The 22,149-nt window shown below is 37.1% G+C and overlaps 1 protein-coding gene across 1 annotated transcript in view; it reads left to right on the top strand.

The window, feature by feature from the left end:
* Positions 1-22,149, top strand: part of NAALADL2 (N-acetylated alpha-linked acidic dipeptidase like 2) — a 253,407-nt gene that overhangs the window by 28,196 nt on the left and 203,062 nt on the right. The window contains exon 3 of the mRNA XM_062005290.1: positions 20,345-20,612. Coding sequence (XP_061861274.1) covers positions 20,345-20,612 — 268 coding nt within the window. The remainder of the gene's footprint in view (positions 1-20,344; positions 20,613-22,149) is intronic.

Below are 22,149 nucleotides of genomic sequence, written 5' to 3'. Positions count from 1 at the left end.
GCAATTGTATTTATCTGTGGTGGTTGTGATGTGCTGTCAGCATGTGTGTCATGAAAAGTGAGGACAAACCTGTCAGACACACGTCAACGATATATCTGTTTTTGAAACTATCAGTCTGGAGGAGTCTGATAAGACGACCAAAAGTAATCTCAAGTTGAGAAAAGAGAGAGAATAGCAGGATTTAAGATGATAGGGGAGAGGTGAGGTAAACAAGAAAGACGAGCTTGGGGGATGACAGATTTGTACTTTTAGTGTTAATAAATAACATCCCACCTAACAGAGTGAAGTGTATGACTGGTAATCCTGTAGTGACGTTTTGAGAGCCTCGCCTGCATCTGTGTGGCTTTGTCACTGTTGGTGGCTTTTTTATTCTCCTGGTACCTTGCTCTCAGGGGAAGGGAGAGCAGGGGTGCTCCTTTTGGTCATCTATATTGTGCAGTGCACTGTGTCTCTGCCAGACATCTCTGCTGCTTAACCTTGAGTATAGGGTCTCTTATGAATTGCCTTTTCAAAGGCACGAGATACACACAGAGAAGACAGGCTGGTAATATCCTTAGCAGATACTATCATACTTCGGAGTGTAACACCAGCCCTGGAGCTAGTTTGGTAGTTTGATCTCTGAGGTAGAGCTATATGGGGCAGTGATATGTGCCAGGTACCTGTTTATGGTGTGGATGAAGATGCTTTGCAGGTTCAGGTGGCTGTTCGTCTCTTGCTCCATTTTCAGGAATATCTCCTTGGCTGCTTCCTTGCAGATCTTAAACCTACTGTATGACTTGGATATGTGATGCCCACCTAAGAGCCACTTGGGATTTGCTTGGGGATGTCTGCTTGTTTTGTTTCACTAACCAATTTCTGTTTTTTTCTCTACCCTTTACTTAGTACTTAAAGTATTTCTCATATGTTTACATTTATTAAGTGACTCATGGTGAGCCACTGTCTTGGGCTGTCCTATGACACTTGTTAAAAAATGACACCTGTTTCTTGTAGATAGGCTAGAAACAAATTACTCCAGTGTGCCTTTCTCTGACATTTCATTTGTCTTCCAGATTGTTCAAAGGTAGTTACCTTCATGCCAAAATTAATTATGGACAGCTCTGGAATTGCTTAATCTGTCAGAAGCAACAGGTGGAGAAAACATCCCTTTTTGGTGCCAGAGGACTGGGAGAATAAGGAATAAATGGGAGTCTTCCAGACATGAATGGCAGTTTCTCATTCCTGTGTTCAGCTGAGTTCTTTCTGAAGTTGATATGATTGCTACTTCATGAAAATGGCTTGACTATGTCTTAAATTAGCAGGGTCACACTATAGCAGATGGTTGAAGAGTTAAAATGTAGTAAATTTATTCACAACATGTACAATGCTTACAATAAAAGCATAGCCTCCTTGGGTTACTCTGGTTCAAGAAGGAAATGCTATTTAAAAGAATAAACCTTCTATTGGCTGGATATCATCGTATCATCTAAAGACTGTAACGTTAACTACATAAATTACTATTAGATTCTCAGTAGTTTGAAATTAATGACTTTATTCCTTTTAAGACCATCACTGTATGTCTTTTTCATGAGTCACTGTGTGTGAGGGACTGCTTGCTGATTCCTTACACTGCTGTGCAAATTACTTCCTCAGACAGTGATTTTGAGCTGTGTTTGTTTGGAATGAGTCGAAATCCTTGTTCTTCCCCCTGCTCATGCCACACGATGGGCCCTCCATCTGGTGGCAGGATTACAGTGGAAAAGGGAGGGATTAGGCAGAAGTAAAAGCCTTTCACTGACTGTTGATTTAACAAAGTAATATCTTTGCAGTCAGAAATTAAATTGTTAGCCTGGGGTTATTCCAGAATAAGCTTCTTGTTGTTTAGAATAGTTTTCTTTATGTTATAGCAAGTGAGTGAGGCTTAAACGTATCTTATTAAATCTTTTATCTTTCATCAAGTGTGAATTGAAGTGGGGTTGGCTCAGCATTCACGATACTCCAGACACTTTAGGTTTTCTCCATTTCCTTATAGAACATAGATGCTGTGCTGTAACTTGCAGCAGCTGTCCAGGGAGTGTGAGGTGGAGGGTATTTCTATTCCATAGACTGTGGTTGTGTGCCTAGAATAGGGCAATGAAGCCTTTCCTAGCAGCGTCCAAAAACCCGTGTCTGCTATCTTCTAGTGTGTCTGTGCTTGTTGACTGCTCTGAGGTGCTACCAGGCTCCCACAGGAGAAGGAACCCCAGAAGCAGCAGAGTGTGCCAGGAGTAAACAACGTTTCCATCCAAGCCCTGCAGTGGTAGCCTCAAACCTGCCCTTTGTTGGCAGCAAAGTCGGGTCACACCACTGCAGCTTCTTCAGTGATTGAAGTGTAAGAAAACTATCTTTCTGTGTGAGTGTTTTTCCCCTACTGTAATTGTTTTTTATTTTCATAAAAAGCACAATTGTCAACATCACATAGCAAAATGATTCATCATATCTTTCATTGCTTGAGCAATTAACAGTAACTGTATTAAATAGGAATACTTTTGTAACTTATTATCCAGCTGCTGATTGTTCATGGATCACTTCTGTCACATTCTCCTTTGTAATCCTAAGACCTAGAAGGTTTTATGATAAAAGCTGAAAATCTGACATCATCACAGTATTCCAGGAGTGAAGAGTTGTGATAAATACAAAGTACTAGCTAGAAAGTTACTAGCTAGCTAGAAAGTTACTAGCTAAAATAGTTTCTAGCATGGCTAGAAACTATTTATTTGTTATGTAGGCATTTCTGTAGGAATTCAAGAGGAAAGCTGTGGGGAAAGGCTCCACTGTGAACCATGCATGACATTTCAATACTTACCTGTCTCAGTAATAGCAATTTTATTCTGCAAAAATCTTGCTGATACTTTGTCACATTACACTGACATGCCTGAAGTGAGAGTTGTTAACAGACAAGGGTATCTTGGCAGCCTGTTGTGTCTTGTGCTTTTGCAATTTTGCTCCAGCTTGTGTTTATTAAATTGCTTTAAGTTGTATTTAATATGTTTGAATCACTGACTGGGCCTTTTTGGGGGATGTGCCAAACATAATCTGGGTATTGTGAGTAATAACAGCTTTGATACGGTTTAGAACCTTTCTGAATTTTTTGGTTACCACTTCTTCCTGAAGGTACCTATGTTAGGAGACTGAAATGATGATCATGTTAAAATTCATGCATTATTGATACTCTCCCATTGAAAAATAACTCACTATATATCATCTCCTTATGAGTGTATATATGGTGCCATATTTATTATGGATTCATCAGCCAACAGCTGCAACCATTAATTTTAATAATGTTTCTAATGCTATGCTTAGCTCAGATTATCAAATAACTCCCGCTGTAATAATTGGAAATGCTGACTTGGAGGTGGGTAATCAGATTATGTTTATCTATCTGTCTATTTCAGGCTTTTCAAAGCTTTCTATGAGTGACTTCTCTGGTTTCATGTGTATCATTGTTAACATTTTCAGTTACATACTGAAGATGTATGAAAATTCAGTAGTAATCTGCTGAGAGAGACTACTGGGAGAAAATATTTTATGCATCACTGGTTCACCTGTTTATGGAGGGTGGGCAAAACACTGCTTTGGTTTCTCAGAAGAATTTTGTACAAGAGTGATTCCTAACTGCATCTTCTGTTGTCCCTTTGGTTTGAGCACTTGCTAGGAGCAGAGCAGGAGAGAATTACAGTTGGTTTTGGCATTAGAAGATCTTTGAAGTATACTGCAGATAATGCTTTCTCTTAAGTGCCAATGTTTGATAGGACTTTGTAATGTGAGTTTATTTGTCACATTGTGTAACTGATGAATCTGAAAACAGCATGTAGAAAAGCTTTGATTAATTTAAACCTTACCCTTTGTGTGGTACCATAACTTTCGGGGATTGAATACAGGGACACAGCTTTGCTCTGTAATTAACCCAAAGAGACAGAGTTCACTGTATGTGAAGTGATCCTGGAATTTTTATATCATAGCTTACACTAATTTTTTGCCCTTGTTGGATACTGATTTTTTTTTTGTTCAGCTCTGAAAATGCTCCTGTAATCACTTTATTTTCGAAAAGATATTGAGGAGATGGAAACTGTCATTAGTAGTTTCTCTGTGTTTCAGAAAATGTGGGTATCAATGTGTTATTTTTTTCCTTCAATATTTGGATTTTATCTTTGCAAATGGGAAAAACAGGTGTTGCTTTTGTTTACTTAAACTTTTTGTCTGGTGACAAAATGCCCTTTGAATCTGTTTATGTTTTTGGCAGCTGTGACCCTGCAGAGTTAAAGGGAGCATTTTACAAAGAAAGCTGGAGAAACAGGTGAATATGTTTAAACAGCAGGACAGCCTAATGTGTATTTTTCAGCCTTCAAAAGGCAAACAGACAGCAGCTGGAAACTGTTGTGGGGTTTTCACCCTGACTTTGGTGACCACCACTGCCTAGTGCCAGGAGCAGCCCATTGTAGCTGTGTCTCCTGGGGTTCATACTCCATCTGGCAGGAGACACGTTGAACTGTAGCTAGAAGTGTCTGAGGGTAGAGAAAGCAGGTTGTGTTCCAAACATCTTGTTTGTTTGCTGTCATCAGAGTTGCATTGAAATCTTCTGGTGTTTCTGAAATCAGCCTTAAATTGGAAAATACCAGCTGCAGATGAAGCAGTTGGGTTTCTTCCAGCCACAGCAGTTTCTGCTGTTGTAACACACATGCACATGCTCAGTACCATACACATGTGCCTGACTTACCAGTTATGCCTCTAGGTTTATTTATGTATTCTATATATCTGTCTGACTTCTGAACATAGAAAGTGCAATTGTTAAAATTTGCTTAAAAATGTATTTAAAAATAACATTTATGTAAGAAACTCATACTGTTAATAGGAAGAAAAGTAGGTGTTTTTCTCTTATAATTAGTCTGGTTTGGGATTTATCCTTAATTTGGAAGTATGTAGAAACCTGTATCTTAACAATTGTTATTTCATGCATCGTTGGTCTGGAAATATGAGTGGATAGAAACAATATGTCTTTGAGTGCCTTCAACTGTGCTTTTTTTTTTTCCTATCCATGTACCAATGCAGACATATCTTTGTATTTTAAAAGCATGTTCAGTTATCACAAATTGCTTTAGTTGTAGGAGATGGTTTACTTCATTAAGTAGAGGCGCTTGGTCACTTGTCATGTCATCTCTTGGCCACTTACTGAGTTTTTAACCTGGTAGCTGGAGTCCTGCAGTTTATTTTGTCTTATTAATAGCACACCTTTGAAAAGGTCAGGCCATTCAGCTAGAATATTTTTGATGTGGTGATTTCATTTAAGGAAACAGAGTAGCCAGTGCCTTCTGTGGGTGCTAGAGAAATGCTGGAAGTAGACTTGTATTGGATGGTGGCTTCTTAAAAAATTATAATTAGTCTTGGGGAGAGGAGTTGCTGCAGGAAAATATTTTGGTAGCTATTTGATGAGCTGAATGAACAAATATATAGTGTTTAAAATAAGTCAATAAACCCAGCCTGTTTTGATAGAGGTGGTTTCACTGTTCTATTAACAGAGCTTAATAAGCAGTAATTTTCAGATGAAGAGCATAGAGGTGATGGAGAGCTTGAGACAACAATCCCTTGGGCAGAAACAGCTGCAGATGGAGATGCATAAGTTTATAGAGTGCGTTTCCAGTACTGATAAGGTACCAATGTATTTGAAAACAGAGTATTTGCTATGTCTCTTGAGACTTAGGGCTGAGGCCTAAGTCAGCATGTGGAAGAGAATAATCAGTGTGGGTACTGAGTGATACGACATGTCTCACCCTTAGAAGCACATGATGATGCTGCAGACTGGCCAACCTTCCATGGGAAAATGTTGTAACTGAGGAGGAAATAGTCATCTAAACTGCTACTCAGATCTTTGATAAACCTCCTGATTTTAAATTCAATGGGTTTTTTATATGAATAGATGTGGGCCTGGGATTTTAATGTCAGCTATCCATTAAAACAAAAAATGGAGTATGGGTAGTTTCATTAATTCAGTTTATCCAGTTGCTGATAGGTATAATAAATATATAGATAGAGAAGGTAATTTTGTTGACGATTTAAGAAATGCATCCTAGCAACATAGTCCATAGTAAAGCTATAAAACTATTGTTGTTTTCATAGAAATATGCCATTAAACCATGTATCCAAATATAGTGGCCAAGGTGAACAGAAGATAAGATAATGCAGAGCAAGATTATTTTCATTTCCCATTTCTCAACTCTGTATATGTTCACATCTGCCTCTAGATAACGGAGTTACACAAAATCTTATCATGATGATTTTATTTCTTCCTGAAAGTCCCTTAAATTAGCTGCTCTTCTGTTCCTCCAAAAGAGAGGGGCCGTAATAGTCATGAAGAGTATGAGTAGTATTGTTAAATAACATTTTGAACATAATATCAAGGTTGAAAAAGATTTCACCCATTTGTACAGGAATTGGTGCCTTTTTTCTAGCCAAGAGAGCAAACTTGTGGACACAGACTGCCAAGTGGCATCACTTCTATATAAAATGTAAAAACCTGAATAAAAAGGGGCAGTACACTTCCAGCAGTTAGGCTATTCCTCTCCTCACTCACCATCTGGCTATTGTGAGTAAAATATTTTTATCAGTCCATACTGCTGGAGTATTTTCTCTTTCTCTCGTGACGAGCAGGATGAAGGACTGAGCGGGAGACATGCATGGTCCAGCTCTCCTGTCAAGTTGAATTCATTCTTTCTTTCTGCACTCAAGATTTATTTGCTTCATCACTCATTTATTCAGCCGCAAAGCTCAAATACATTATATTATTTGTCTACTGATCCTATCAGCTTAGTTCAAAGAGTAACATTTTATGGTGGAATAGTGAGGTGGAGTTGACAAGGGATGTGTCAAAGGTGAAATGTGGTAGGGAGCAGATGTGAAGCCATCAGAGATTGAAGTTACCAAAGGACATTTTTTAGTGGGAAGTGGAAGATGGTGATAAGAGGTGGTAGATGGTAGAAAAACTCCAACAGAGAATGTTGAAAGAAGTATGTGACATGAAGTGAGAGCTCCACCCCCACACACAACTCAAAAGCAAATCACAAAACCTCAGAAAGAGGAGAAGGCATAGGCAAGATTTGACAGTTTTGACTGAGTGTAGAGTTCACTGAGAGAGATAAAGCAGCAAAGAGTTTTCTGTTTAAAATAACCATTTGTAAAGATTTTACCTTAATTCACAGTGACTGCCACATATTTGGGTGACTTTAGCCTTTTTGTGGTTGTTCTGCATTTATGTAGGGTTACTGCCATTAGCTAAGGACATTTGCTATTTGAAACAAGATACAAAAAAGATGCTCCAACATGCAATTCAAAATAGAAGCTTAAGGGGTTTTTTTGCTTTCCTAAATCCTGTAGGCACTTTGGAAGACACTGCTTACATAAATATCACAACTAATACTGCGTTTTGTTGACAAAACTATTAACTTCACTGAAAGCACACTTAGCATCCTCCCTTGTGTTCTGTGTTACAATGATTTCAGATAAAGGGAATTTCTAAGCTTAACCACATCTGATATTTATTTTAATTGGGGATCAGATTGAATAAAATCCACAATTTGTTTCACTCAATATTGCATAAATTTCCCAATCATTATTTTCTTCAGTAGCAAAGCTCACAGTAATGCAGTTTTCCTACTCCTTTTTGCCTTCTAACATGCCTCAATTTGCTCAGGTCTCACAGTAATTGTTGTTTGTACTTAAAGTGAAGTTTTAATTAAAAGTCACTTGATTAAGCATCTAAACCAAAATTCAGAAATCTATAAATGCTGTCTTGGTCTTTATCTCTGCCCTAGAAGAAACTGAAAGAGCTGATTTAAATTTATGTGTATTTCAGTTTACAAAGTGCTTACTTGGGTGTAGTTTTAATTGGGATTGGGGACGAGCTTACAGTTTGCCTTGGGGTGAGGTGTTACTGCTTTGTGGCAGCAGAGTTACAGAAACTGCTCGTGGGCACACTTTCAGCCGGCAGAAAATTAGAGACATAAAAGCCTTCAATGATTTCACATTAAACAGAACAACTACTTTAAAAAGAACGTCTACATATGGATTTGCACTTGTATAATTTAAGTCAGTTTATTAAAATAGATGTGTGCAAAACCCATAACTTGCTATAATGATGTGTTACTCTGAGGAATAAATGCACATGAATTGTTGAGTCTTTCACTGTCGTGTTTTTCTGTTTTAGGCAGAATTCTTGTGGCAGTGAAAGCGTCAGTGCACACCAGCAATATGGGCCATTAATCCGAACCATTTGGGGGTGGGTGGGAGAACAGGCACAGCACACATTGGACTGCAGTGAAACTGTTTCTGCGTTTCCATGTTGACTGAGATAGATCTGTTGTGTGAAGATACCCAGTAAAACTCCATTCAGTTTTATTGTTAGTTTCCCACAACCAGAGACTTTACAAATAGCTGTGTTTTAGTGGCTATTGCCTCAGGTATAGTTACAATTGTGATTTTTTTACTTTTTTGCCTGTTAATACTTTTTTTTTTATTTACTGTAGCTACTCTGTGGTTTTACATTTTTTCTCTTCACACTTAAAAAATCTGAAGCTGACCTGTATGGTTCAACTTGATTAAATAGATGTGGATTTCCAGCCCCTTATTAGTTACTCCATTTCAATATTTATCCTTTTTATGTGTTAGTTACTGTCATGTGTATTAATGTTACAGATTTTTAAACCTGAAATGAAGTGCCGTGTCTGTGTAATCCATGTAAGTAGTTTGATACCAAGAATGAGTATTCCTGTCATGTTAATAGCAAATAGACCCATCTGCCTCCCAGAATTCCTCCAACTAGTCGATCATTTAGTAGATGACTTTGTCTTCATAGTAGATCTAAGAAGCAGTACAGGATGACCATGCCAATGTTTTGATTTCCTGCACTGGAGATAATATGCCTGTATTTACTGGATATCTACACATGGAAAACCTGCTCCACTGATGAGTTTGTGAATCCTTTTTTGTGTCCTTATGTCCTTCCCTCACACTGCACTAAGAGCAAACTCAGACTCAGAATCGTCCTATCTTTGCAGGAAGAGAGACAAGAAAATGTACCCAAAATTACCATTGATATGTAATGATTCTCCTTTTTTCTCCCCGCCCCCCCCCCCCCCCCCCCCCAAGATTTAATTGATACTGCAGCTTTGGAATAGAGCACTTTCCTCTTTACTGCCTGGCAACAGCCACCCCCCTCTGGCCTTCAGGTTGAAACATCTCTGTACTACAATAGCCCATTTGTACTTGCAGTAAGCAATTCAGGTGATTGCACATTAAAGTATGTTGAATACTAGGGGGCATTTTTCAGCCTGGATTCCAATTCCTGAACATCTGCATATTGCTGCTGTTTTTGTCTTTTGTTTGTGCTTTATTTGCTTAAGAATGGGATTTGAAATTTTAGTTAGATCGTAAGAGTCTGGAAATGAATAAGACCATTGAGGTAATCCTCCATGAAACCACCACCCACTGCTCCTGGGGCAATTTTTGGGGTTTATTTTATTTTCAGATGAAGAAGGGCCAGAAGTCTGAGAGAAATCTAGAACAGGCAAGAAAATATGAATAGACAGATTGTTTCAGGTGGGAACAGTTTACACTTTTGGGCTGGCAAGGTGCAAGAAGAGAATGTTGTATACCAAAAAGTGTAAAGTGAGAACACAGAGGAGGAGAGCAGAGAGGGGTAAGATCTGTTTCCTGTGACTTTTCTGGAAGGCCCTGCACTGTGACACCTACATTTTGCCTTGTATATTTAGGAATGGTAACGGGCCTCTTGGTGCACTTTACTGAAGATATGTGGAATTTATAGAGCAACTAGGTCAGATTTTGTGGCACAGAGATTCCTAAGAGGAGAGTGAAGTGGATAGGTTGGCCTTAGAAGGGACAAGAAAGTACAGCTTGTGTATATGGACCTGAAGTGTACTGCACAGGCAATTGCAACACAGAGAGGAGGACGGCAAATTTACTGGACTGAAAGCAAAGCTATGGGGTTCTCGTTGCAAATGGAATGATGACTTTGAAAGCCAAATCTCAAAGCAGCTGCAGTCTTGAGATTGGTAGAGGCTTAGAACCAAGCAAGCAAATGCCTCAGTTTTGTCCTACTTTAAAATATTTATCATTCTCGTTTAAATTCTTGCAAAATTTACTTTGTCAGAGTCTACTTAATGTTTTGGGAGGACTCACTTCAATGACAACACACAGTTCTGTCCAGGACAGGTTGCTGTCTGCACACACTGGTGTACAGTGAAGTCTCGTGTGAGGTAGACTACACAGCAGCTCTGGAAGGCTTGCACTTAGACTTAGTTATTTATTTGGTAGCTCTCTGGGGGAGTTTTGAGAGGAGCTTGAGGAATCCATTTTTAACAGTGGATTCTCAGGACTATTTTATACAGTACATAAAGATGTGTTCACGACCATTCCTTCTGTCAGCAAAGAAGTGATGAAATGAGGAGGCTTCTTTGAGGTCAATGGAGTGAAAGAACTTAGTGAACTTACTGCTGTGACACAAAGGTGAAATCAGAATAAAGGACAGCAGAGGAATAATAATAGACTTTTATGGAGGCAAAAGGTAATTGAATACTAATCATTCATTTTTAGTGTGAGTGTCATACTCACAGAGTCCATTTATTGGAATTCTGTTTCAGGAGGAGTAGGGACATGTAGGAGAGATCAGGGAGGGCAATCAGAGATTTCAGAAGCAGGAGCTCTGAAGAAACAGATGAAAAGACTTGAAGACATTTGGTGTAAAATAATTGCCAATAAGAGCAATCCTTAAGTATGTAAAAAAACCATTGCAATGACAAAAAGATTAGTCTGTTCTCAACATTAGTTGTGAAAAGGAGAAAAAATGCTCTCAGATACATCAGTAAATAGGATGATTATTTAGGATGGACAGGGAGCTTCTATATCTGGAAAAAGACAGGAAAACATCTGCCTAGAGTGTCAGTCAGGTGAGCTGAACCTGCCTTGAACCAAATGGTCTCCTGTGTTCTCTTCTCAAGCCTCTCTTTGGAAGATTTTATGCTTGCTTCTTTGCAGAGATTTTTTTTGTATATCCACAAGCAATTTAATTTGTAGAGGCTGTTTGGTTATCTGTGTTGATTTCCTCATTTAAATAGTAGGACTGAAAGGTCACCTCAGAGATATCAGTATTTTTAGATGAAAAAAAATTCAGTTGAAATTCAGTTCAACTGGTGAGGCGATTATATGAGCTAAGCCATGTGATATGACATTCATGATAATGTTTGCCTTGCATAAATATGTAGGAATGGTATTGTATCCTTTCTGCTTTTGTTTTTAATTTACAGTTTTCATTTTAACTGATACACCTGACTAAGCTTTTGACTAATCTGTTAAAACATCCAAGCTGACATATCCACTAGAAATGTCTCCAGTTCCAGTAGAGTTGCACTGGTAAGTTAACGTATGCTGAGGCTGGGAACAGAAAGGTTACATGACATCATCTGGTGGCTGTCTTAGCCTTTCCTGTTAACTTATCAAGATTCATGAGGAAATTTTAATTTCTTTATAATCTTAAAAATTAAACATTTATTTGGGGATTTATCTAATTCCAAATAATCCTAAATCTTCAAATAATAAGTAGCTTTTCTAAGCATTGCTAAGTTTTTCTAGGATTTCGTATTAGCATGTCATCTTAATTCCTCATTGTCCTTTGGGAACTGGGATATTATTCAAAAGTAAAATCACACAGTTCAAATAAAGATGTCCAGTGCCATCAGAATAACACCCGGCATTCACTCTAATTGCTTTTCATTTCAGAGTGTAACCTAATGATTGGCAGTTGAATGAAATAAAATACTGCCAGTTGACAGTATTGAGACTTTTTTGGTTTTTTGGAACAGCAGATTTTCTATATTAAGCGTAAGGTTTAGGAGTTTTTTACATCAATAGGTTTTCAGTATAGAAAAGATTTAGTGAAACATCCACTGCTATTCACATACACATAGAAATGGCCTCTTGCTGTAAGTAAATGTAATTGTCTCTGACAGTAAAAGGTACCACTTGGACTTGATTATGCAGCTGGTCACATTTTATTGAGACACTGACATGTTCCCTGTGGTCTGGGAAGAAAAGAAGATGATATCATTGTGAAGTTTTGCTGGGTCAGTGCTCTGCCTGGGAATTCAGGGTTGTATGGAAACACTTTAAGGTGGGAAACTTTTTATTGTCCTCCTTCAGCTGCAGCAGGCATTGCCCTGTTGGAAAACAGGGAACAATTGTTTGGAGTTTGGCATCGTTTTTTTTCCCTGCATTAGAAGAAAATAGTAGTGAATCCATTTGTTAATTAGACCTGCAAACTTTTAAAAAATAATATTCCCTTTGCTGTTTTTAAAACTGAGACTAAGATATCCTTGTATGTGCTTCAGGTTAAGTCATACAGAACACATCTTTAGACGTACCACTAATTCATGTAAAATACTTGAGATGGAATTGTGTAAAGATCTAGATTGTGATGCTTTGATAACTGAAACCCCTAAGCCTGAGTCAGGCAATTTGGTTTCTGTTCCTAGCTCTGCCATTGTCTACATTTTGCACTTGAGTGATTTCCTTATGTTACAGTTAACCTTACAGTTCTGTGGTTTTCATTTCTTGGACATCCTGTTTAACAACAAAGTCAACTGCCTTTCAGATTTTACCTACATGATTGTAAAGTGATAAAAAAGCAATAATTTAGCAAGTTAGTGCATTACAGAAGAACTTTGACTGATTATACATGCTCATAGTCCATTGCAAATTAACATGTTTAACCAGCCTTCAGTTTGGCCAATGCATTTTGCTGGTTTTTTGTGCTCTGTTGCTAAGCCAATTCATTCATAAACAGTAATGTTGATCTTTTGCTATCCATTTTCCATACTGCCAATAAAAATTCTATTAAGAATACCTTTATTTTAGAAAATCTGATGTGTTCAAAATGGTTTCTATCAAATTTACAACCTAGATAACATACTTTGCATATGTTCCAAGTCTTTTTGGCTGATTTGTAAACGATCTGAATTAACTAAAGTCTTCAGTTCTTTGCCCAGTAATTTCTGAACTCAAACACTAGTGCATATCTGCAACTTTTTTTTTTTTTTAACTTCAGATGATACTGGTTTATGAAATACTGAGATTATTCACTATGTTGCTTTAGAAGACTGTACAAAAAAGAATGAAAGAAGAACTTACCTTGTGCTCACATACAATTTATGCCTACAGTTGCTTCTGAACTTGTGACTTAGAATTTCAGGAGCTACTGAAAATCAGAGTAAAAGGATTCAGAATAGATAAAAACTCACGTAATTTCTACATGGTGAGCATGTACTGAACTCTTTTTTGAAGGGAGTCTATTTGCAGATGGCTTGCTTCTTGACAGGTACCTTTAAAAACTTGGATGCTTTGAATACTTTCATGTGATATCTACAAGTGGCAGTTGATTTGTTGGTGGATCTGGCCACATACTCTGTGACAGAGTTTAACTTATTAGATCAACTTGTAAGTCACATGACTGCCTTAATTGCTGCACTTAAGTTAGGCAATAACTGTTTTCAATAATTTTCCTTCATTAATCAATCTGAAAGAGAGTTTTTCAATTCAGAATGACATGTTGATGAAAAGTAAGGTGAATGCTTTAAGAAATCATGGATATTTGAAGCTATAGATTTATTTTTTATACAAATGTATATAGATTTTTTTTTTTCTAAATCTTCTAAGCTTAAGATAGACTAGAAGAGTAATTGAAGGACTTTGTGTGTGCTTGTCTGGGTTTTACCTTCTGGGCACTCATTTGATAGACCCTTTTTGGAACTTATATTGGCATTCCCATGTTCTGAAGCACTTGGAAGATTTGGAAGCTGGCTAGATGTCAGCATAACTGACATCCAAATCTCTTAGAAAGCTTTATAAAGCTCACCTATGGGTCAGTTTATGACTTTACAATGTTTAGTGTAGAGAAGCAATGAATTTCTTGTTTTCCAATAAACTGTGGAATCACAGAGTGAGAGAATCAGTCATTTTTTAACACTTTCCACTATCTGCCTTAAGTGCAAGTTTTACTTGTATCCTGATGTTAGCAAGTGAGATTTGATTAGTTTTCTTTTATAAAGACATTTAACTGTCTGGTGCAGCGGGTAGTAGCAGTATACTGGGAGTGAAAAAATAAAAGAAATGCACAAAATGGCTAAGGTTGGAAGCCAGCATGGGCTGTCACCTGAGGGTGTTCTTCAATCCCACGACAAAGAACTTCTTAGGAAAATGAAAGGTTTGGCCTGAAGCTGTTGTGCATGTAATTATACATATGGTCAGGCGGTTCTGTAGAAGTCTAATAGCCAGGTGCACATAAACATAGTATAAAAATTCTATGAAGTTCTTTTTAAAAGTACTTTCATGCCTGGTCATTATTGTAATTTTCTAAATAGACAACTCAAGTCTCTTTTTTTATTGAAAATACCCAAAAGCCATAGTGCATGTAATGTTTAAAAGAAAAAAAAGTTGAAAAGCAGTTTTCAGTTGGAGAACTGTGCAACCAAATTTAGAGCCAGTGTTCTGTTGTATGAAGTTAAGTATTTGTTAATGTTTTCATGCATTATGTTTATTCTGTGCCTGTGAAAAGTAAAAGCTCTCATAAATCATACTCCTTTGTGTTAATAGCATGATATCTGTCTTGTAGGTACTATGTAGCATTTGTAGAGATACACAGGTGCAGCTCTGTAAATGCTCCCTTTGATAGCAAAAGCAATACATTGTTACCTAAGAATGAAAAGGGTTTTAGTTTTCCCCAGGTTTTCATCACTGTGTTCTAAATGAGCCACGTATAATTTTTTCTATCACAAGAACTGGACGACAAAGTAGGGCTGGCATTGCCTCCCGTGGGATGTCAGTCTTCAAAGGGGAGGCTGCTGCAGGTGATGAGACTGTCTGGCCGTAAATCAGGCAAATGGAAGAAGTAACATCCTATCTTATAGTGGCTGACCCATATCTAGTGTCCAAATGTTATGTTTAAACAGAGCTTTCTGTTGCTTTCTTGCTTTAGACAGTATTGTTTTGTTCACCTAGATCAGGCCACTTGGACATGCTCCTATGCAACCTGATCTAGGTGAACCTGCTTCTACAGGGGGCTTGGACTACATGATCTCTAAAGGTCCCTTCCAACCCCTACCATTCTATGATTCTATGATACTGTGATTCTATGATTCTGTGATTGAGAAGCATATATGAATAGGCTTACCTGTTAGTTTTGATCTTTGCTGTCATCTTTGTGTGACAAGAATGAACATAATGATAGATTTGTTGTGATTCGTGACTGCTACAAAATTAATATGAGTGCTAAAATGCACCCAGAATATCCAGAATGTATAAAGGATGGTGGCAGATGTGACAAAGTTACTGGAGGCCTTGCAGCGTAACCTGAAGAGCTTGAAGTGGCTCTGGATCCTGTCCTGCACTAAGCTGCATGTGGTCAACTGTTTCCGCCATGAGAATGTTTCTCACATATCCTAACCACATGATAAATATTTATCCTCTCTTGGACTTGATGAGGTTTTTTAAAATTAATTTTGGAATCAGCAGATTTGTGGCAATCAGTTCAGACCACAGGAAATCGGATGGGGCAGGTTGGAGGCCAGCCAGCTGAGCACACTAATTAACAGGAACATGTAATTAAAATTTAAGCAGATGTGGCTTGGGCAGGTGGTATTTCCTGAATGCATTTACTTTGCTATGTGTACACACTATATGTGGTGGATACAAATAAATATCTCTGTCTGCAACTGTGAAAAATACTTGTGCATATGCTGAGCAGTTGGTCTGTACAAGTGCTGTGCACTCGCCTGGCACTGCTGAAACCGCCACATCGCAGCTCTTAATGGACTGAAACGAATTCTGATACCCTGAACATATGTAAACATTTTTAAAACTCAGCCTGGACAAAGTTTTGGGGTAGGAAAAAAATACATATGCATGGAAATCTATAAATTTAATAACTCCATATGATGCCTTTCTTACATTCTTCTTTGATTTTCTGCTACCAACTACTATTGGAAACAGCCTATTAGACAAGATGATACTTTGATCTGATGTAGCTTTACCAAAAACATGTTGTCTGGTGTATTCACTGTGACTCCAAACATCTGAAAACAACTAGTCATCTGAAAAATCAGCCCATAAAAAGTCAAAAGTTGTATTTGTTCATAGTTCTTACATAAAATTCTAGTAATTGCATTAACAATTTCAGTAGATAGGGAGAAAGTGAGGACTAAAAATTTACAGTCAGAATTTTGGATTAAGGATATTAGACAAACTCCTAATTTTGTAAAACTGACATTCAGATTATTTTTTAATAGGCTGCAAAATGTAGGCCACTTCTCACTCTTACTGCAGTACAGACATTAAATCTGTAGAGCAAACAAACCAACAGAAAAACCCCACTTCACATTCCTCATATTTGAGGAAAAACTATGTCCCTGTAGATTTTTGTTATTAAATCTGCAAAATCCTGCTGTAGTTTTAGATTTGGGTTGTTTTTTTTTTTGAGGAGGGCTTGAAACAGCTAATAGGATGGTGTGATAAGGAATTGTGCCATACAATTAAATTATTCCATCTTTTGATTGTTAGAGTGACCTGCTGTAACTTTTTTAGTATCCTTTGAGTGATGTTTTGCAGTGTCACAGTGTATCACCAGCAATGAGCAACTGGTTTATTTACAATACCTGGTTCTCTTCTTCATCAAGCTGTGTTGAAAAAAGTGCTGTTATAGCAGATCACCCTCCACTAAGCTTCTGCATCACCTTATTCCCCATGGTTAACAATTTGAAAATGAAATTTTTGTATTATGTGCTTGGTCATTTATAAACTTCTGTTAATGAATAGTCTTTTGAAGCTGCACAAAGCTAGGCTTTATTACAAATGCTTCTCTATCTTACTTCAAATTACTTTCCTTGCTTTAGAACTTTGAATCTTCAACTGTTATATTCTGCTGCTCTTTGCAGGCCAGGATATTGAACTGACCAGGCAGTAAAATATTACTTAGACTTCTTGTTTATACAATCAAAGAATGTGCCTTCATAACCATTTTCTTGATCTTGTCATCATATCAAAATGGGAAAGGTTTACTTTGTTCAAATGAGGTAGACCTTCTCAGTTTTTAAATGCAGTTTTACTCTCTTTGTTTTTTTTAGTTCAGGAACCAAGCACCTTTGAGATGTAGCAGAATACTCATGAAACAAGTTTATGTCCTGTTCTGATGTACATTAATTCAGTATCTGATCTATATTAGAAAGTAAAAGCAAATAACTTGTGGAAATCTCTTTGAGACCATGAAATAAAGGCACTGTCTTAGTCAGATTGTTATTGTTATATTTATTAACATTGATTCTAACTTGAGACCCGATGTTAACTCTGTAGTAGCTCCACTTCAATACGTTATGCAGATTTATGGCAACTGAGATGTGCCGATTAGCTTTGTGGTTATTCCTGTTGACTGAACCTGAACAAGAAGCTGAATAAAATATCTTATTAATGTAAGGAAATAAAAAATATGGCTGACATTATTAAAGGCAGTATTGTAAATGGGAATTGGCAATCACATTGCTATTGATTCCTACTGAGTATGCAGCTGCTTGTTCAAGTGAGAAACATAATCATCTCCAGGGCCTGATCCTTTCCATTGCTAACATCTTACTGGTGTGAATCTCAGTGTCCTGGAAGTTTTAGGAAACAACTGACAATTTGTTGAGGACTATGAAGTACAGATAAAGTGTTGGGATTTTTCTACAGTGACCTACCAGTCTTTACACTTTGGCAATTTGGTTGGGGTTAGAAAATAGTATTTTAATATGTTCTAGTTGATATCCAAGTAGTATATAATAAAAATAATGAGTTTCATCTCCTCTGACCTTGTCTGTGTAGTCTGAAGAATTATATCAGACAAGTGAAGGACAGTGACTGTAAGAAATATGAAAAAAAAACCAACAAACCACCTTGCTGGTGATGCTCATAAGATTTATCAAAGTAGTCTAATATGCGCTGATTCATTTTAATGTAATATGTGTTTATAATTTGCAATCTGATTTTAACATGATATAAAGACATTATGGAGTAAATAGTGAGTGTATTCATTTCTTTAACTCAATCAGATATATTGTCACAAAAGTTTCAAAGACATGCTTATTTAATTATGAAGTGGAAAGCAACTTCTCTTATGAAGGCAGCAATTTCTTTATTGTATCTTCTTTTAATACTTATTTCCTTTTATTGAAATTGAATACTTCTTGTTGCAATGTGCCATAACCTTGTTGGCCTGGGATAAATTTCTTCAATTATTTATTCTATTAATGTTTCTATCACCTGAGGGAAATTCAGATAATCATTTAATGATCGTGTTAATCAAAACACTTCCTGGACTGCCCAAGTTTATGTCATTACATTTGCAGACATGGAAGATGAAATTGGAAACTTGTAATATACTATAGATTGGATTAACTCATCTGTTTTGTGTGGACCACTTGAAGACTTATTTGAGATAATTTAAAAAGATTAAATCTGTGAGACAGTTATTCCTCCTGACAGGATCTCTGAAGTCTTCAACATAATCCCAGTGTTCTTGTGAAGACTTTGAACTTTGTGTGTGAGTAATGTTGCTGTTGCAATGGAACTTGGGTTACTACCAGTTTCTTTAGTTAGAGAATTTTTTGTATATTTTCTTAAAACATTTAGATATTGTAATAATTGTTTTGCTCATGTAATGTAATGTCATGATGGGCATTAGACATTTGAATGTAGTATACCATTTTTGAGCCATTTCTAGATTCTAAGTAATAGATGTTATAGCCTCACTTTTTGCCTTTTTACTGTTTTGATCTTATCTAGGCAGAAAATGTTCTTGTTTAAAGGTCTGCTGAACCACAAGATCATTTTGTTGGTGTGGAGAAGGGAGTTTCTGTGCTTGTTTTCTCTCATGAGATTTCCTTGGGAAAGGAAACTCCCCTGGGGATAATGGAGGCTTCAGTGGAAGAAGTGCTGATACCTTCAACCAGGAGCATCCTACCTGGCCTGTCATCGTTGCATATGGGATATTGTAAGGGTGCCTGGAAAGCACCTGGTGGGATTCATATATAGCTATCACTTGCAATAATAGCTTTTAAAAGACTGTGCGTTTTTTAGTCATTGCTTTTGATGGGTGCAAGACAGGGTATTTTTTAAGGTTCTATTAAGGACCCTGAGGCATCTAAATATAATTGACCTTTTTGTTAAGAGAAGATTGTGAAAAAGTGTTTCAGGCAGTGTATCTCTGTGCTTGAAAATCGATACCTCTGTGATCCTTAGTCTTGTTTCTCAGTCCTGAGAGCTTCACAGACAAAAATCACTCTACCAAGATGACAAAACCTTCACAAAATTCAGCAAAGTTTCCTTAAGCTTTTTGTACTGTATGTGAATAGTGCATTTTGTTTGAGTAATGACACTTTTTATTTCTCCCCTGCTTTGCTTATATAAATGCTTGCCTATGTAAGTAGGGGAAGCTTTTAGTTGTCTCTTCAACATGTCTGTCCTCTAAAGTTATGTTTAGCATACTCTCTGCTTCTTGTATCATTTGATATTTGCTGTGGAGGAAGGTGGTCTTTCAGTGTCATCACCATTTCTGTCCTATGGCCCATCTGGTAGCAGGTGTAGAACAGAGATGCAAACCTAGTGATAAAAGCCCAGATCAGCCTATATAAAGTCTCAGTTGGCTCTCAGTTGGCCCATCTGCCAAATTGATTTACAGGCTCGTGTTGTATGCTTGCCAGACTTTTGAATTAGGTAATCCTTCGGTGCAGGTAGGAAATAATAGGAAAGCTTTCTGACAGCTAGCATGATATCTGGGAGAACATTTTTATTCTGTTTAGCAAATTTGCTTTGCTTGATGAATTCAAGCTAAACATATAATTACAACTAATTTTCAGTATCATGCTCTCCCTGTAGGCCCTGAAATGTTACTTCAGATTGTGTTTTTGGTACTCCGTGTTTGGTTAAATTGATGCTATATCAGAAACTTGATCAGCACCTGAGTGATGAATTTTGAAGCAATTACTGTGATAATTTCTGAAGGATTCTTTGTTTCAATTGGATATATATCCTATAAATACTTCTTTTTTCTTATTTTTATTTCCCAAAAAGCAGATTCTTTTGCCTCATAATTAGTAAGAAATTATTTGCAGAAACAATGGAGATTTTTTTTTCCCTGTGCTTAGTGATACATTATGAATAAAATTATGGACTGATGCATACTAAGGTACAACTGTCTTGGTGGGAAATAATCTGAAGCTGTGTTTACTTGTGTGATTTCTTCCAGAGATTTGTTACAGTTCCCTAAAGAAGATGATGTAGACACTGCAATGAAAATTCTGCTTCAGTGGAGTTCCCAAGGCCTTGAAGATGTCCGGCTGGTAAATTACTCTGTTTTGCTTGACCTACCGGGCTCTTCTTCAAACACAGTAACTCTGAAAAGCAGCGGTGAATGCTTTTATCCTAGTGGACAGCAGTGCAACAGAGAGACCAAAATGCTTCATAGCCAAGACCTGTACTCATATGCAGCTTACTCTGCCAAAGGGATTCTTGAGGTAATATGTCCATTTATCTCTGTCACTGTTATGAAATAGAGTTAGAAAACATCAGCTTCTGATGAACTTGGCTAGCAAAGTATGTGTGGTGAAATGCCCAGCCTTAAAATAAACATATTTTGTTAAAATAGGGTGTGGCCGATCTGAATTAAAACTTAAAAATTAATCAGACCTGAGTACTTCATATGGTAGTATTTTTTTTTTAAAGCCAAACCAGAAGATATATGGATTTATGAATTGGCATCATTTGCTTGGGTGTAAAAATCTGAAAACTGCATCTAGAGCCACGTTTTATCCTTGTTGATGTATAAGTGTGACTGGTTTGAGGGATATCTGTAGGAAGGCTAAGATGAGGTGTTTTGCAGTGAGACCAGTGGGAGTGCTGAGCTAATACCTGGAGAGCCTGAATTACGATTCTGCATCCTGCGTGCTTTTTTCTGTGGCAACTGTTGACATATCTGCTCTGTTTCCTCTTGAAAACCCAGATTTGTAATTTTATCTTACTGTAGCTTTTGTTAGGAAGTTTTGTCAGCAAAAAGATCCTGCCCATTGGGGTTTGTTACTTGCCAAGTGAAATAAGATCTTGGATTATCTTGTTTTATCCTCTTTACTGTCTTCACTGGCTGCCTTCCTATATTTGCTTTCGAAATATATTGGGGATGCACAAAGGGATCATAATTTCTGTTTACTTTCCTAGCTGAGATAATATCAGTCTCAATAAATATTTGTGAAATATAAAAGTTGCTATTTCACCACTAACTGCATTAACATTGTCTTTCACCGTTTCAAAATACTGTATGTTGTTCCAGTGACATGGGGTTTATCTGTCTTGATTTCTTTCTTTTTTAAAAATATACGTTTTCATATCTTAGACCACTAATAGAATATGGGACTGGATTGTGAATAGCTTTGGAGCATGTCTCTTCCAACATGACTTTATACTTAGTAAATATCTTCATATTTATAGCACAGGACTTAATGGATTTTTAACAGTAAAATGCAACTATTGTTTTTTATTTTGTTTGTGACAGTCTTTGCCCATAATATTTGTTGGTACCTGTGTCTAAGCCTTGTAATGAGTCAAAATGGGGGAAATTGCATGATGCCAACCAAACCTGTTTAGTAGAACATGAATTTTGGACTGTAGGAAATATGAGAACTGGTGGAAAATTCAGTTATTTAAATTTCTCCTCCCAAAGTCCACAGGCTTCAGTTTCTACTTCTTAAAAGCAGGAACCTTTTTTTTTTTTGTCTTAAGATATTTATTCCATAGAGGAGAAGGAATGGAGTTATTTTTCTCCCTTGGGAGAGAAGCTTCTCACCATCTCCTGATTTTGAGTCCCTTACACACCGACTTTCCATATTGATTCTCATAGTTGTTATCTCCACATAGCCTCTGTTCTGGGGCTCTACCAACCCAACAAGCTTGTTATTAAGAAATGAAATGGAGTAGGCAAGGATAGATCCTAACCTGCATGATGTATGCTTTCACTTTTCCATGGGCAAGTAAAAAGCACTAATGGATAGATTTGACTTC

Source organism: Colius striatus, chromosome 12 (genome assembly GCF_028858725.1).
Source record: "Colius striatus isolate bColStr4 chromosome 12, bColStr4.1.hap1, whole genome shotgun sequence".
NCBI classification, from domain to species: Eukaryota; Metazoa; Chordata; class Aves; order Coliiformes; family Coliidae; genus Colius; species Colius striatus.
Note: the sequence above shows the minus strand (reverse complement) of the source record. Positions and strands in the feature narration are given on the sequence as shown.